We start from the raw sequence: 18,528 nt of genomic DNA on the forward strand, positions 1-18,528 counted from the left end.
AGTTATTAATCTTTAACAGATACTCTCTCCGTCACAAGTAACTTCTATATTTGTAAATAATTTATAAGTCAAAAACAAATTAAAAGCAAAACCATATCAGTCATTATTCGTTTTGTAATCAATATATTAGTCGCGGAAGACTAGGTGACATGGAAATGATAAAATCAAAAATGTGTTTGTAAAATTGAGAAAGGTCAGCGATTCTAGAATATTTAGTGCAGAATTTATATTAGTTTGATGCTTGTTTATCAGAAGCTTGTTGTAGAAAAGCTGTTTTAAATAGATAGAATTAATCAAATTTGTCAACAGATTTTTAATCATTTGAACATTTATTTCTAGTTTCTATGATGTCAGTTTAAAGCTTAATGTATTAAGGGGGTCTCATTGGGAGGTTCTAATCCCGGAACCCGCTTACTCTTTTGTCAGATCCCCGTATCCCGCTTACACTATGTACGTAAGCAATTATCATTTTTTTGTAATTTCCCGTGTCCCGCTAGATTTCATTTCCCGTTTTCCCGGCACAATAGTTTTACTTTCACGTGTCATGCTTACAAAACATCGGCAATCCCGCGTCACACTAAGACCGCAATGATACCAACTATTGATTAAAACAAATTTATAATAAAACAGTAGGAATAAAAGCCCTTTTGATTACAAGGCTGCTTATTATCAAGAGTACGTAAACATAGGCTAACCCTAGAAACAACATCAAATATATTTGGTTGTAAAAAAGGATTTAAAGTATTTTAATATAAATCACTCAAATAATTGAAAGATTAACTGATTGAAAGATTAACTGAGTTTTTTAAGTATAAAAAAAGAAACAAATAGACAAACGACAATCTACAAAACATTACACAGAAATCTGAAAATGATCACAAAACTCCGCTAGACAGCCGAACTGAATTAATGTAAAAAAGAAGATGTAGTATGATTGTCAATGAGACAATTGTCCACAAGAGACCAAAATGACACAGACATTAACAACTTAAGGTCACCGTACGGCCTTCAACAAAAAGCAAAGCCCATGTCGCATAGTCGGCTGTAAATGGCTCCGATATGACAATGTAAAACAATTCAAACGAGAAAAACTAACGGCCATATTTATATAAAAAAAAAGAACAAAAAACAAATATGTAACACATAAACAAACGACAACCACTGAATTACAGGCTCCTGGCTTGGGACAGGCACATACATGAATAATGTGGCGGGGATGAAAAAGTTAGCGGGATCCCAACCCTCACTAATGTGCCCATTAAGATTGTTCTGCTTGGATGTTATAAATTTTAATTTTGAATAGCTACGTATGGCGTCTTTACCAAAGATACTGAATCTATTATCTCGAAAGAAACATCACATGCAATAAATCAAAATTGACGCGATATGTTCAACAAAATGATACTCATAATATTAAAAGTAAAATTATGCTATTACAAGAAAGCCCCTTTTCGTCAATACAACAATTCGCTAGAGACCAAATGACATGAACGTTCACTACTATATGTTACCGTACGGCCTTTAAAAATTATCAAAACCCAAACCCCATAGTCTGCTATAAAAGACCCTGAAATGGCAGTTCTAACAAGAAAATTGACGGCTTGATATAAGTACAAAACGATGATCAAACTAGATATACAGCAACAAATGGCAACCACTGAATTACAGGCTCCTAATTTGGGACCAGCACATAAAAAATGTGGCAATGTCAACATTTAGTCATCCCATTAACTTGGAACAGATGTGTAACAAAACAACATTAGACACACTATAAAACTCAGTTGAAAAAGGCTAAACTCATTAGATATATTTACACATAGATATACATCTAACAAAAGCACGGAAATGACGTGGTAGGGTACTTGTACATCAGTATACAGATTTGAGAGTACTCGCAGTTATTGACAGCTAGTTCAAAGCCACTAAAAGCTAATAAATCATTCATCTTAGACTAAATTATCAATCAGTACACATCCAACATAAAATAAATGCAGAGAAAAAAAATGACCTTATGCAATGCCAAGATACAGGTATCGAAAAAAAGTAAAAAAACAAAAATACTGAACTCCGAGGAAATTTCAAAATAGAAAAGTCCTTTACCAAATGGCTAAATCAAAAGCTCAAACACATCAAACGAATAGATAACAACTGTCATATGTTCTTTTTTAGAGAATGATGAATTGAATCTGGTTTTACAGCTAGCTAAATCTCTCACTTGTATGCCATTTGCATCAAATTCCATTATATTGACAACGACGCGTGAACAAAATAAACAGACAAAATAGGTAAAAATGTATTATAAGCTTAATCACTATAAAAACAAACAATATGTAACGAAGAAGCACAAAAGGCATCTAATCAAATTAAACAACCTTATTTATTGCTTTTTTTGATTATCCAATTTTATTTAACTATGTTAAAAATACTCATAAAGGATTGAACGATTTCAGTACTTGGACCCAATCCTTACCCTGACAGTCACATAGTTATGTGAACATTAATTCTGACGTAGAATCGCACTTTTGGCGTACATCAGTTCATCTGCATGTAAATTTCACACAGGTACATAGAAAATAGTTTTTTCGTTCAAAGTATGAACAGAATATAGTCTATAAAATTGAGAAAGGAAATGGTGAATATGTCAAAGCGACAACCACCCAACCATAGAGCAAACAACAGCCGAAGGCAACCAATGGGTCTTCAATGTAGCGAGAATTCCCGCACCCGTAGGTGTCCTTCAGCTGGCCCCTAAAAATATGCATAATAGTACAGTGATAATGGACGTCATACTAAACTCCGAATTATACACAAGAAACTAAAATTTAAAATCATACAAGACTAACAAAGGCCAGAGGCTCCTGACTTGGGACAGGCGCAAAATTGCGGCGGGGTTAAACATGTTTATGAGATCTCAACCCTCCCCCTATACCTCTAGCCAATGTAGAAAAGTAAAAGAATAACTATACGCACATTAAAATTTAGTTCAAGAGAAGTCCGAGTCCGATGTCAAAAGATGTAACAAAAGAAAATAAATAAAATGACAATAATACATAAATAACAACAGACTACTAGCAGTTAACTGACATGCCAGTTCCAGACCTCAATTAAACTGATTGAAAGATTATGTCTTCATCATATAGTTCTTTTATGCATATCCTCTGCAGAATATAAATTAGAAGTTTCCCTTGTTCTACTTGATTCATGCTTACAATGCTTATCGTGAATTTTTAGTAGAATAAAAGCCACGTAATTGTGTCAGTTAAACACAAAAAGGCATATAGACAAAGCACATTAGCAAAAATGAAAGACAAGCATACAAAAATAATCATAAAACAATAACACAATTTTGAGGAAGGAATTTTGATTTGATGGAACATGTCACAGCCATAATTGTTAAACCAAAAACATATTAACTTTTTTTTCGCCATGAGGATCTGAATTTTTAGATAGATTTGAAAGATATTTAGCATAATAAAAATGATCAAAGATTGTTGATAACATTACTGTATAAATGTAATGAATAATATTCAATGCTTTACAGGATAAATTGATAAAAACCTACCATCTTCTTCGCCAACTGGACAGGCCTGGAAGAAACACAGTTTTGGTTTGCCTTTCAGATCTTTGCACGCTTCCTGTTTGAACAACTTTAATTGTTGACTTATCAAAACGTGTTGCCCGTCACTGCCGTATAGTTTCCCTATATTTCCATGGCTGGACAAAATAAGTAGAAAACAGTCAAAGGCTTTATGGTCAGTACGTGCTATGGTCTTTATTTCATGTTCCATTTCCCATTTTTTCAGGTTATCTTTCCTAACTACACGGAATCCTAGTCCCGTTAAAACTGTTTCCAGGTTTTCTGAGAAGATTTTTTATGAATAATAATTAAAAACTTTAGTTTGCTAGAAATCAAATTAAAAATGATTATGTATCAAATATTAAAAAAAAAATATACTAATCGAGAAATGTTATATACCGAAAAATGTCAACTTGGTTCTGAGAAATGTCGAGTAACTTATAATAAATTTTCTGTTTCTCATGTTTACTGAGAAATGTGACCTTAGAACTGAGAATTGCAACTTTCAACTATGTTTAAATGTTTAGAACTGAGAAACGTCAACTACTAATAGAAATGGCATGTACTGAAAACATGTCAAACTTGGAACTGATAGAAGTCCCGGGAAATTGCAACTTGAAGATGATATTCAAACTTGGAACTGCAAAATATTTTCCCAACAAAATGTCACTGCTGGTTGTTTCGTAATTGATAAAAATACAAATGTGTATTATCATTATATTTTCCCTCCCTTTAGCAGCAAAATACAAGCCTCGCCCGCGCATAGAGCATACATGTCTCAACTCGATATTAAAGAGCTTACAGAGACTCTACAGATACTATTCATCCTTGGAAAACGTCATCGGTGTCGGTGTCTCTATACAAGTTCATCAAAGAGTATCTTTTTGAATTGTTTATTTTTTAGTTTGTGAGTTATTCGACAAAAATTACATATTTATAACCTCTAGAAAAATATGTTTAATCCTATAATGTTTTTAATGTTAGTACCAATTAAAACAATATCTAATTTTTTACTGCTGTGCTATATTGGTAACATTACTAATAGGTTTTCAAAGAATAAATTAGTTAACATTGAGCTGTTTAACTAAATATCAAACTTTACCTGCATCAGTGTCTGCTCCAGGTCTTTTTGGTAATTCTCTACTTAAAGGGTCTCCAGGAATCTGGTAAAATGTTCCATTACTAATGATTAGTGCATAACCTGTTCAAAATAGGTAGACATATACTTACATATAAAATTTCGGTATATGCGATTGTTGGTTATTTACTTTACATTTTTGTTTATCTTTTTATAATTATTTTTGCATATTGCCACAAAGGCAAAAGTCTATCCATTTTTTTTGCAAAAAATACCACTCAAGCCTTAGCTACGACCGTTTTAAACTTGCGGTGAGGTGAAAGTGATTAAGCTCCATGTTGAAGGCCTCACTGTGATTCGATATAAAGAACAGCTATAAAAGCGCTGTTCATTTGGTTTTTGTTTGTTTTTGTTGTTGTGGTTTTGGTTGTGCATGTATTGGTTTTGTGTCATTTTGTATTTAATAAAGAAAAATAAACACCTCTTGGTTTAGCATCCATTTTGTATTTAAATCCTTCACTATAATCCTGGAACTGCCTTACTGTCATGTCCACTTCTAATCTAGTGGAATGGCCCTTCTCTAATGGCTGCAACTTCCGGAAAAGCTCTGTTAGAAAACCTGATGTGTTTACGAACCTATCGTCTGTTTTTAACTTTTTGTACTGATCCAAAACCAGTTGAGCGTCTTCCAGAGGCAATTCGGTAGTTCCTAACTTGAGTTCAATACTTTCCGTTTTCCCCGATTTACCTTTGGTTATCTTCTGTGGTGTCTCATCTGCAATGTTCATTTTAAAAAATCATACCTGACTAACACCTAGAAAAAGTTTACAATAAGGATCAATTGAGAACAAAATGCGATTAAAGAGTTGATTTCAGCTTACTAATTGTGAACTTTCCATTTATACGAAGCCATATTCCTATAACGCCTACATATAAGTTAAATATTTCTCAGTTTATACAACATTCAAGAGCCAACGTTTCCTGTAATTATTTCCCTAATAGATAATTGCTGCATACAAGGAAGCCATTGATCCATTGGTTCCAAGAGATCAGGTTAAAGTAATCCCTTCGATAATTTTACGGACGCCATTACGAGTTGGATAACTGTTACTGAATATCTGTTTCACAGATGACAATGTATTTATATGTCCCAAATACCGTTAACACAGTCCAATCATATTTCCCTCAAATGTGAACGAGAATTATGGCCAATTTGTACTGGCATGAGTAACATGAAGTGTAAAAATTTGTACAGGTACAACATCAGCATAATACATTTGTATTTTCCTATCTGAAAAGTTGGAACCTATTCTGTTGTCCTCAAGCAAAATCATTGTTTTCCTGCCATGCCAAAAATTACAATAATTACCTTCCTGAGGACCACCATTTAAACCTTGAACAATATATTTCTTGTCTTTTTTAAGCTTTTCGTCCTCTTTTACCTGACCTTTAGTTGTCTTGTTTAAAGCGGCCATGCTGCTATCCTTTAAAATAGAGAAAAAGTATTGTGTCTTGATTAATTATAATACATGTACAATGATATCATATCATAGAACTACAAAAAAATGTGATTTGTAACTGCGATGCATAATTATTGAAATAGAATTAGATGGTTTAATACATAGACAACAGCTGATGTATAGGCCTGTTCCTGCAGGCATCTGGGAAGAATCTCATTATGGTCTCTGAAGGGTAATGTCTAGTTAAAGTCAATGGTTTTCTCACATGTGATTGTATGTTTACTACTGCTTCTTCGTGTGTTGCTTTCTAGTTACCGAGTTTCAACCTTGATCATAGATTCTGCTATACTAGTGTTTGCAGGATGTTCGTTCTTGTCCATGTTTTTAGGATGAATTTAAAGTTTGCAATTTCAGCAGCTCGTCTACATGTCATCGAAAGGCCATCAACTATTAGCAAAACTCAATGCTATAAAAACCCTATTACGCACTCAGAAAACCCACACATACACCAATAATGTTTTTATATGAATACTTACCTTTTTCTTGAATCGTAAACATTTGTGTCATTCTTGTACAACCATAATAATCATACACACATAACAATTGTAAGCATATGTATACAATGTAAATGTACAGTTGTGATCAATGGTCCGATCGACGAGATCCCATTATTAGTTTCAATTAAAAAACTATATTAAAACTAATTCTGGTTTCATTGGAATATTTGAATATTTTCTATGTGTTTTTTCTTGTTTTCTAATTGATGGTCAGCTCTCTTGTTTAAGTTTACCCATCATCCCTTCAAATAGGAGATATAATTATTAAATAATGTAACATACAATCATTTACAATGTCTATAAAAAAAAATTAGCACTGTTAAAAGTCAATACTGACATGACTGATTCAACACAGAAAAGACAATTGATAACACCAGTTTTACCAACCCGTACTTTAAACTAAATGGCATGTTTTAATATCAAAATTAAATAGAAAAGTAAAGTACTGCAAATGATCCCCCGTTTTGACTCGAAACATAGTACTACTATAACATTAAATTACAGGTCATTTAATATATCTATATATACATTCGGAAAGTGATCTCTAATTAACTGTACAAAAGAAAACTTTAATATTCGACACTTTTGATACAAGTCTTACAAATTAATTGTTCCATTGTTGAACACTCTATTGACGACAGATAGTATTACAATACCAATTTTTAACAGATTAAGATAACAGGAAACTTTAAAACAAGTAAGTAATTGTAAACTTTCTTCGTGTTTTTTTGTCTTCGATAAACATTTTTTACATAATTCTATTCTAAATCATAAACTTATTGTCGAGAAATAATTTGGTACCCCTAATAACTGTTATATTTAACTTATTTCTAAAGTAATGCCTTATTTCTATTTTCAGTATGTAAAACATATTAAAACAGGGATGTCATCAATAGGGGATAAATGGAAGGAAATGGTAAGGCATATTACTTCAAAAATCTTTTACAATAAAAGCATTGTGCAAAACGTGTGCTGACCAAAGTTTACACCTCGTAATAGTCCCATCATTTGTACTAAAATCGTTTTTGTTTAAATTCTATATTTATATATATACTTTTTAATGAAACTTTTATCATTCGTCATGCAGGGTTCTCTAGAGAGGTGTTTCGAAAGAGGACGGATAATGTCCTTCATACAGTCATAAATGTTGACTCTTAAATGTCATAGTAGTCGTCTCTTTGACACATTCCCCATTTCCATTCTCAATTTTATTTCATGTTTTGACCCCAGAACAAAATAAACAAATCAATTCGATAAATAGTAAATCATTTTTCTTCAACAGAATTATTTAAAAAAAACAAACAAAAAAAAAACCGCCCGACACAATAAAACTTTTGTTCGTGTCATGGAGAGCGGGCAATTTAAAAAAAGTTTTATATCATGACTCGTTGACGAGATTATTTTCAATTTCTTAATTTAGAAACCTCTTACAGTAGATGTCAAACGCAGAAGGCGTTTCTGACACAATATTTGGTACAGCTTACTAGCTACTAACTAGTATCCGTCTTCATTATGTTAAGCTTAATGTATCAATTTTCTATCTATATACTGATGTGTCAATTTTTACTGTTGAGGCAATTGTAACTTGTTATATCAATGTGTTGTAGAGCATTTTGGATAACCCAGTGCCACATTACAGAAATGTTCACGTGGTGAAAAAGAAACCTCTTAGAAATATTGGACCAGGTAGGATCAATTACATTCCTGGTACTTCCCTCACCAGTAACTTGTTGAATACATTTTATTTGACGCAAAGAATTTTACTTAGTAGGAAAAGAAAATACTTGTTTCCATGCACACACTTTTCCATCCATAAACTTTATTTATCCCTTCCATACATTTTGAAATAATAGATCAGCAAATAAGTTTTATAAAGATATAAAAGAATAACTGCGCTGTAGAAACAAAACAAACCTCCTCAATGGTATTTGACAGATCGTTTTCATTCGATAAGATATGTGAGGTTGTTTTACAGCATATTATTCGAGATATTAATACATCATTATTTGTAGGTTTCAAGTCTGCACCAGCGTATGGAAAGAAATGGGTTAATCACAAGAAAATATCAGACAACGAATCTTTAGGTAAATATAAACAGTTTGACAAAACCAGATTTTTTAAAATAGCTTTCAGTAACTGCAAGATTGTTTAGATCGACACTTTGCGTCTTTTCTGTATAAAAGTTGGTGTTTTTTTTGTGTGTTTTTTTTGGTACTTCGTACGGATCTGATGAGGCTAGACTTATAGAGAATCGAAACTTGAATTAAGTTTCATCAACCTCTTTATTTTTTATAGCTGTATGTTGATAGGCTCCAAAAATGTTGTAGTTCAGTGTTTCATTGACGTGCACACAAGTACTATTTTATTCAAGCAATTATAGTTCAGAAATAATTCGCTATTCTTATCTTGTTCATTTATATGTAACTCCATGATGTATTACAGTACCTGATCTATTTCAGTATCATCTGCCTCTGGGTTTCTGTCCTATCGATCGTGGACCAAAACAAGCCATGCTTCATCTTTGACAGGGAAATTACGTAAGTTGTTTCAGATGGCAAATAAGAGCTGCTGAATATTTAAAGACCAATGATAACAAATATCCGTTACCACAAACTTGTATGTGCACTATTGAAACATTGCTTTAAAAATACATAGTTCTGGTATGTTATTTTAATGTGTTAAACAGTATACAAAAGGACGATACAAGAACATTAAACTTCACTTTATTGCGAGATATTTATTTTTAAATTACATTTATACAAGTTCGGGATCTGTTTTAATAGACTGTCTGTAGACTTGAAAAAGCCTTACAACATCATATTTGCTTCTGTACGATTAACATCCAATCCTTTAAACGCTTTACTCGATCAAATTGTTGTGGTTCTTTCAGAAATCATTACTGTATGGGCATAAGTAAGATTATTATGAATGTTGATGACAGGCAGCTATGACCCTTTTCTCCTTTATGTTTTTTTTAGGAATATTTAACCCAGAGAACGTAGTTGTCCGACTTATCTCTCCTACCTCAATAAGGGTGTCATGGCGGCCTCCAGAAAATTATGGAAGTGAAATCACGCGATATATCATCGATGTTATGACAGAGGATGGGGACAAAATAGGGCAGCATATAATCGAAGTCGACAACCCAGTGAAAAACCATTACACATACGAAATAGAAAATCTGCCTTCTGAGGCGAAATTGAATGTTAACATAAAAGCCAAAAGAAAGGGATATTACAGTGATTCTGTACAGAGAGAAATATCAACGTATGAAGAAAGTAGGTTTAAATAAAGTCAACTTATAATTCTTACCATATAAATATTTAAAAAAAAAATCTTCTCAGGCAATTTATGCTTAAATTACAACGTTCAATACACAAAATAAGTAATTATCAAGAATATTTTCGAGAACGTGACAATAGTCAAAACAATTAATGGGTGGTATATTTTTTCCTCAAATGATTTATTTCAGATATAGCCGACCGGAATCATATGAGAAGAAAAATAGAGACATCAGATGGCGAGCGCGGAATTGTATCACCTATGCCATATCATATGGGAGACAAAACTAGAGGTACATAATTACTATGATTTTTTTTTCAAATCTAAATTGTTCTTTCTGTGTCTGTAGATCTAAAGTACGAATTATTGTAATTTGTGCATCAATGTAGCAATTTTACTGTAACGGAAACCATATATAGTGAAGTATTTCAAACCGTGCTAGGTTACCGTAATTCAGTAATGAGGTTCAAAATCAGACACGAAATCATTTTCCTCATTACGGATCTAAGTTTTAACAAGTATCACAAAATATACAGAATCTGTTATCATGTAAAAAGAATTGTGATTAATAAACAATTCAAGAAATTTTAAAATGTTTTTGGAATTTGTTATTGTGAAATTGATTCGTTTAAACAACTTGTCAAATAGTACATAAGTACATTGAAACAGTTATTACAATCACATGGTTACCTTTTATGTAATCTAAAATAATATCCGTAATAATGAATTTATGTTTAGAAGATCAAATGCCTAGTCAGTAATTTTTTTTATCAAAGATACAAGACTGAAAATCTAGTACGCAAGGCGCGCGTTTCGTCTACAATAGACTCGCCCAACTAATAAAAAGTTGAAAGGCCAAATAAATAACGAAGTTGAAGGGCATTGAAGATACAAGATTTCGCCAAAAACAGCTATGGTAATCTTTTTCTGGGAGATAAAATCCTAATATTTCAAAGAATTAAGATTTTCAAAGACCTGTATCTTTTTTATTCAGTGTGTTATATTTGCAGGTTTTGCTTTAATCATTGTAAACCTTAATAACCCGGCAGGTGAAGAAGATGCAGGTATGTTCTGATTAGTTGTCTTCAAGACCAGTAAAACATATTTTTATTTGACTAGACATCGACACGGGTATCCTTAACAAATATCACCACATACTATCTTAGAAGTCTGTATGGTGTTTATGAAATAAAAATGGAGATATAAGGTTTATGTGTATAAGACAAAGATTGAAAGAAAAACTAGAAAAAAGAAAACAACACTTTATACAATGCATTTGGCCGAAGAGATTTTCTGGAATAAACTTTACTCAGAACCCTCAAAGCTAAATATTTGAAAGACAAGAACTGGGTATCGACCCACTGCTTTAAAAAAGACAAAAGAAAACCCATCAATTTATAACTTTCTGCATCTGAAGCGCTCTTATTTTATACTTCTCCAATGCTCAAAGCCGAATGTTTAATAGCCAAAGATAAATGTTTATACAAGAACCGAAACAGTTGAAGAGCTTTAGGACATAAACGAGTTGAAGCCTTAGTTCTTTAATATTTTTTTAATATATCAACAGCCAATATAATAAAGCTTTGTTTAATTCTCGTCAGTATGAAAGTAGTGATTACTGAGCTGGTGACATCCCCCGAATCGACCCAGTGTTGTAAAAGATTCAAACAGCACTTTTCAGAATTTACCACAAACTTTAAAAAAGAAGATGTGGTACGATTGCCAATGAGACAACTGTCCACAAGAGACCAAAATGACACAGACATTAACAACTATAGATCACCGTACTGCCTTCAACAATGAGCAATGCCCATACCGCAGGTTACAGTTAAAGCGCGTATGGAGTACTAAAGAGTAAAGGAAGAACTTATGCTTCATCTTTGAAATGGTAATGAACATAAAACAATTTATTTGTTATTTGTATTTGTTTTTACCATAAGTTAGTGTCGTAAGAGTGTATTTCGAGGATATAAATACCTATATGTCACCGCTCGGACTTCAACATTCAGCAAATTATATACCGCATATTATGATACTGTGCACGCAGACCGTGTTATTTTTATTCACAAATAAAAAATGATATTGCTTGGTTGTAGAGACAGTGTTTCCTTGCGTTCAATTACGTAAAAAATACTATTTTATCATATAATTTGACAAATATTTTCTATCGAGACGGAAAAATATCCCCATGTTGCAAAATGCTTTCCCATAGTGAACATGAGTGTGATATACACAGTAATACACTATGAATATTCTCTGGAACTATATATACACATGTTTATTTTGTTTTGTCAACCTCGAGCTAATTGATTCTTCTCAGTTTGAATCATCAATGTAAAAATGAGGTAATTCAAAAGTAATGTATAAAATATGTAATAGTACTGTAACATTTTATAATCCTTTATTCTAGATTACATGAAAAGTCTTTTCAAGGATCATCTGAATTTCAAAGTTGCTACTCACCTGAATTTAGAAGCATCAAAAATGAAATCAGCCGTTCAACACTATGCTGAACAAGAGTCCTACCATGATATATTTGTCTGTGTGTTTGCTTGTTCAGGAAATCTGGGAGTGTTGTATGGCTCTGATGGAAAACGAAGTGTACCAATAGAGGATTTGCTACGACCCCTCAGTGAAAGTAGAGGGTTACAAGATAAACCTAAAATTGTCTTAATAGATGCTTGTCAAGGAGTGGAAGAACATTGTAAGTAACCTATGTATCTAACAAAGTTTGAATTAAATGTATTTCATCTTACAAATATCATGACCAAAACATTAATGATTTCTGAATTGATTTGACATATGTTCTATTTTAAGTCGAAATCCATGCAACACCATTAGCTCCACATTCAATCAAAATATCTTGGTCTCAGCACAAAGTTGGTGAGGGAGATGAAGTAAGATACATGGTTTACTATAGAGTATCCGGAGGAGGAGAACGGTTCGAAGAAATCACAGAACACAATTCTCTGATACTTAGAGACCTTCAAGACAATACGGCATATAGAATTATTGTTGTTCCACTATGGAAGTTTCGATCTCTTTCGGGAAAATGGAAAGAGGTCAAAGGTACACCATCTCAAGAAATTGAATGCTCTACATTTGAAAAAGGTATTCAATTCCATTATTAAGTATCAAACTTTCGCAATGTGTTTTTTAAGAACATGTACCATAAAATGCTGATTACTTTAAATGGACACTAAAACTGTATTCTTCCCTTTAATGTACATGTATCTTGTAATCAAATAATAATAAGTATGATACTAGTTACTTACTTTGATACGTAAGTACCTAATTTACATTTGATAAGTCAAAATTGCATCTTGTGATCTTTACAAATTTAAGCAAATAAAGAACAATGAGACAAAACACCATCAAAAACCAAATGACATAGAAGTACTCGTCGTTAGATCACCGTTCGACTTCAGCAATGATAAAAACCCATACTGCTGATCAAGCTTAAACAATGCCACAACATGACAAATGTAAAACAATTCAAACGAGAAAACAGATGGCCTGAGTAATGTTCTAACCTTTAATAATTACATTAGATGTAAGTTTCATTATAATACGGTATTCTGATTGGCTAACATGTTATTCCGTAAACAATTGCATCAGACAATAACATTTATCATGCATGATGACACGAGGTCCCACAAAAAAGTGCACATGTGAATTAAATAAAACTGGATAAAAATCGTGATTTCATGATTTTAGCTAACAAAATGTAATTATAAGTATTGAATACTTCTTTTTGAAACTTTATAGGGTTGTAAAAGCGTTGACCGTGCGTACATTTTTAGAATGAAGCGCTTCCGCGCTTCATACAAAATGTACTTCGGTCAACGCTTTTACCACCCAATAAATTTACAAAAAGAAGCATTCAATTCTTAAATAAAAAAAAAAACCTAATATGATATAATGCACAAACGACAATCACCGAATGACATGTAACGGACATCAGACCGGCATATATAGAGTGTAGCGGTGTTACACATATTTTCACCACCAAACCCTCCCTTTACATTTATAGACAGTGGCGGGACCATACTTATGTACCTTGTTTATTTATTTGTTACTTATAACCACAAATTACTCTCTATTGATGGCCAATATGTTTTAGATTCATTTCAGCCAAGGCATATTAATGCTGTTTCAATGAATCCATATAGCATTGATGTGTCATGGATTGGACCTAAATATTTTGAAAATATAAAGAATTATATAATATTTTTTCGTGGATCACGGATAACAGTCAGTCCGTCGCCAGATACACTGAACTATTTTACACAACTTCATCACTTGCTACCAGACACTGAATACAAATTAAAAGTAGTAGCTGTCTTAAAAAACGGACAGCGAGATGAAGTGGAATTATTTGCCCACACGAAAAAGAAAGGTATATATATATATGTTATGCAAAATGCAATGTCTCGAAATATAATTCCATATAGCTCTTCTACTATAGCTCAAAATATTGAACACTTGCACAAAAACAACAACACTCCATATTTTAACTATCAAAACCATATATATATATAGATATAAAGCAATTACAAAATTGAGGCTGTGTATGACAGACGAATGCCATCTTCAAAGTGAGAGTCATCTGGTTCCCAAAAATATACTAATTTAGAGGATTTCTGCTTACTATTGCATCAAGGGTTAACAATGGTAAACTGTTGAAGTTATGTAATCAAATGTTTTACGTACGGCACACTGATATGGTTTACCGCTATGGTTTGTATGTGTCACTGATGACCATTTATATGGTTCATTTGTCGTTACCATAATCATGTCATCTTTCCCTCAATTGTTTAGTGGAGGACAAAAGTTACATACAATTTTGTAAATTTCAGAGAACATGCAACCAAAGCAAATCGATTGTTTTGTGATTTCACCCACACAGGTGTGTGTAAGATGGAAACCACCAGACGGGAAACACAAACATTTATTAACAAAATACAAAGTTCGGTGGGGTGAAAGTGCTAGAAACTATAAAGAGATTGACACTGAATACGCTTCGTGTATTTTACGGGACTTAAATGTAAATACAGAATATACAATACAAGTTAATGTTGTAACAAAGAAAGGCAAGTTTGATATACCAATAGAAGTGAAGGAGCCTGCAAGAACAACCATTCGAACGACTACTCGTAAGTTAATAATAGCTCCATATAACTTTACTTTTGAAACACCGTGCAAATACTTCTTTTTAAAAACGTCTTCACTTTGTTTATTACATGTCTATTTTACATATACGAGCTCTTTCGTAGGCAACACAGTACACTGTTATTCTTGTTTGTTTCTCACTAAAAAAACCAAGCACGATTACTTCATTGTTGACCACTAAATGCATTCGAGCTACTTTTTCATATTCAAGATTTTAAAGTATTTCATTTAGTATACTTTGTGTGTTTGTCATGTAATTATGCGTTGTCCAATGTTTAAATCTCGACAAGCTAATCTAGTATAATTTTATACAACATGTAAGTTATTAAAGAAGAAAATCGTATCCTTTTTCTTATATTTTTCAAAATTATAAGCAGGTTATAAAAAGGAAAATCATAAAAATACTGAACTCAGAGGATAATCTAATCGGAAAGTCCATAATCACATGACAAAATCAAATGACAAAACGAATGGACAAGAACTGTCATATTCCTGACTTGGAACAGGCAATTTCAAATTAGAAAATGGTGGATTAAACCTGGTTTTATAGCGCTAAACCTCTCACTTTGTTGACAGTGTCATCAAATTTCGTTATATTTACAATGATGCGTGAACTAAACAGAGTTAATAAATGAAATAGTCAAAATGTGGAAAAGCAGTCCTCATCGTGTTACAATTTTTAAAGGAACAATTTAATAGCTAGAACACAAAAACATCTATCTACAAACACATTCATTGATTCGCGTGTTAGACGTCAGAAAATTTTGTACGTCACATATTTTTGTCTTTCGATGTTTACATAAACAATTTTAAAATTTCACATGGGCAATGTTAGCATACAAGGTTAAAAAATCAAAAGTATGTAAGAACTAATTTCAGAATATAGACCGAGATTTAAAATAGTCCAAAAGTTCTATGGAATTTATAAGAATCCAAAAATTGTTCATTCCACTACGCGATAGAAAATTTTTAAGGTTGTGGTTTAACATATTTTCGAATTCATAATAGAAATATATCATAATGACATATTATAGAACAATAACATACTGACGGGATTTTTTAAAGTACAGAGTCACATTATATAAGAACCAAAGAAACACAAAAAGTCGCATATACAAAACACACCAGCAAAAATGACAGATAATACAAACACCTTGACGGGATGTTTAAGTACCGAGCCACGTTAAATGGATATCTCATAAAACAATTCAACAGTAAAAGTAATATTAATAATAGAACAAAGACAAATGAAAGAACAATATACATGTTGTTAAGATGAAGATGATAAACAACATCAGTACGCAGAATCCATACATCAAGACCATCATGTATTATTTGTGAAGTTGATACGGAATATTTATCAACAAGGTCCTTCCGATAAACTTTTTTAGAAAAAAAACTTCATGACTTTTTCTGTCTCTCTTCGACTTACGAGTTTTTAATTCCCTCAATTGTATTTTATGCCTGATTACTGTTGAATGTCTGATCATCTTATTGAATTTCTCTAACTAAATGCTTCAAAACTTAAAATTGTTCATTTTCTTTTTTAAGCTGGATCCACATATATTCCAAAAGAACCAGATTTCTTAATTGGCATATCTACGATACCACGTTTTGGGAGTTACTTAGACCAAGAAAAAGGTTCAAAGTATCTTTCGGCAATCAAACATCACTTTGAAGACAATCCGAGGTATGTTCAACTAGAATTCTATTGAACTAGATATTTACTACAAGAACTGTATGACATATTTATCATGTTGAATGCTGTTGAAGTGATATTGTCAAATATATCGAGCTAATATTAGATTGAAGTTGATGCTATCTTTCTATTGGCTTGCAAACTATTTTAATTAATGTCCATCACATAAATACACTTGAAAAGTTCCTAAGATAAGATAGGTTATATTCAGTGCTAGAACAGAATGCTAAAAAGAGGCGTAAATAATTATGAAAAAAAATATTGTTCTACATTAAGGGCATACGATACAGTTTTGATCCATTATTTAAAGTTTGATGGAAATTTCCATTTAGGCTATTTTTTGCCTGATTAAATCAAATATATAATAAAAAAAAATATACCTTCATATGCTACTTTTTGAGTTAAATGAGGTCGAAATTTTGTATATTTGCTTACAAAATCGGATTTGGGGCAGTATTTTCCCTTTGAAAGAAAGACATAACTGTTTTTGTTTTAAAAGATAAACACAAATGTTTTTTTGTTAAATCAATTGTAATTTCTGTATTTTATAAGTATCCTAAAAATTTATGCATTTTTTATTCAGAAATAACTCATATTTATAATCAAATGGTCAAACATGAATTGAGAAAAAACGTCATTTTTTGCTGTATATTAATATAAATTAAAAAAAAATTGCACTATTAACAGTTTTATAAAATTTGGTTCACATAATCTCCCTGCAAAATGAAACAAGATGTCATTTTAAAAAATCGGGGTACATGCACTCGTTTTCAAATTAAATCAGTTTGAATGATAAAAATCAGTCGAAAAATGCATCTTTTCCCGATATGTCACAGTTTGACGTCGTGAAAATAACATTTTACGTTAGCAACGTCATTATCTCCCCTTTAACTGTATCTTATGCCCTTAATTAAGCAAATATATATAACTTCCTGTGTTAAGGATAAACAACATATGACATATAACTGCATGACTCTCCTGTTCACACTTTTACAATATATTTATTTTAGCAACGCAATGATTCCCGTGCAAACTGATTCATTTTGATAATTGCAAGTAGATCTAGGTATTTTGTTCAAAACATTTTAAGACATTAATTTAGATTCGTAAATACTAGTATAAAATCAGTTAAGTTAAGAATTGAATTTTTGTTGAACGTAGCTATGTGAAGAAACAATATGTTCAAAGTCTCATTTGTTTTTCAGGCTTGTAAGGAGAGATATAACAACAGTTCTTCAAGAAGCAAATACCATGGTTAACACAGATGAGAACACCACAGTCAGACAGGTGGCTTTGTTATACTCAACACTGACAGGACCTATATACTTTAATTCCTGACATGCAGAATTGAAAGCAATTCACATCACATTACAAAACTTGTACGTGACTATCTTAAATTCCAACTGAAGAGTGTAACGTCAACATTTTTTTTATGAATGAAACGTCTGATTCGGGATTAGAACTCAAGACTAGCATTCTCTTTATGAGTAAACAACATGGATTTAGATTTACAATTCTATTTGAACTTTGAAGATGATACACTAAACAACTGCGAGCATGTGAATTATATCATAACGTATATTTTGAATGTTTATATATTATTAAGATACATTCTGATGCGATATAGTTAGTAGTATTTTCCCCCTTCTTTTCTGCAATCAATGACTAGTGTTCGCTTTATTTGGAATGCTAAGAAGGGTCAA

General features: G+C 32.0%; 2 protein-coding genes across 2 annotated transcripts; one reads left to right on the forward strand and one right to left on the reverse strand.

Annotated features, from left to right (window-relative positions):
* Nucleotides 1-229: 229 nt before the first annotated feature.
* LOC134705679 (caspase-8-like) lies at nucleotides 230-6,699 on the reverse strand. Its single transcript, XM_063564400.1, has 6 exons — nucleotides 6,652-6,699; nucleotides 6,025-6,139; nucleotides 5,137-5,430; nucleotides 4,680-4,778; nucleotides 3,563-3,859; nucleotides 230-270 (listed from the first exon to the last, which is right to left on the reverse strand). The coding sequence occupies exons 2-6, from the start codon at nucleotides 6,128-6,130 to the stop codon at nucleotides 230-232; spliced, it is 837 nt and encodes a 278-aa protein (XP_063420470.1). The 5' UTR covers nucleotides 6,131-6,139; nucleotides 6,652-6,699.
* Nucleotides 6,700-9,656: 2,957 nt separating this feature from the next.
* Nucleotides 9,657-18,450, forward strand: LOC134706841 (uncharacterized). The gene is made up of 9 exons (XM_063566151.1): nucleotides 9,657-9,950; nucleotides 10,145-10,246; nucleotides 10,965-11,018; nucleotides 12,365-12,658; nucleotides 12,772-13,065; nucleotides 14,078-14,353; nucleotides 14,814-15,110; nucleotides 16,678-16,816; nucleotides 18,031-18,450. Exons 1-9 carry the CDS (start codon nucleotides 9,767-9,769, stop codon nucleotides 18,161-18,163), a joined length of 1,773 nt encoding a protein of 590 aa, XP_063422221.1. The 5' UTR covers nucleotides 9,657-9,766; the 3' UTR covers nucleotides 18,164-18,450.
* The last annotated feature ends 78 nt before the right edge of the window (nucleotides 18,451-18,528 follow it).

This window comes from Mytilus trossulus, chromosome 2 (assembly GCF_036588685.1).
Source record: "Mytilus trossulus isolate FHL-02 chromosome 2, PNRI_Mtr1.1.1.hap1, whole genome shotgun sequence".
In the NCBI taxonomy this organism is placed as follows: domain Eukaryota; kingdom Metazoa; phylum Mollusca; class Bivalvia; order Mytilida; family Mytilidae; genus Mytilus; species Mytilus trossulus.

Bases quoted from the DNA above. Each gene is read 5' to 3' on its own strand.
- LOC134705679 (XM_063564400.1), bottom strand. From the start codon at position 6,130: ATGGCCGCTTTAAACAAGACAACTAAAGGTCAGGTAAAAGAGGACGAA. The intron at 4,779-5,136 runs GTGTTTATTTTT...TATTTTGAACAG, and splicing joins AATGGATGCTAAACCAAGAG to GTTATGCACTAATCATTAGT. The intron at 3,860-4,679 runs GTAAAGTTTGAT...AAATCTTCTCAG, and splicing joins TGGAGCAGACACTGATGCAG to AAAACCTGGAAACAGTTTTA.
- LOC134706841 (XM_063566151.1), top strand. From the start codon at position 9,767: ATGACAGAGGATGGGGACAAAATAGGGCAGCATATAATCGAAGTCGAC. The intron at 14,354-14,813 runs GTATATATATAT...TGTAAATTTCAG, and splicing joins TGCCCACACGAAAAAGAAAG to AGAACATGCAACCAAAGCAA. The intron at 16,817-18,030 runs GTATGTTCAACT...TTTGTTTTTCAG, and splicing joins CACTTTGAAGACAATCCGAG to GCTTGTAAGGAGAGATATAA.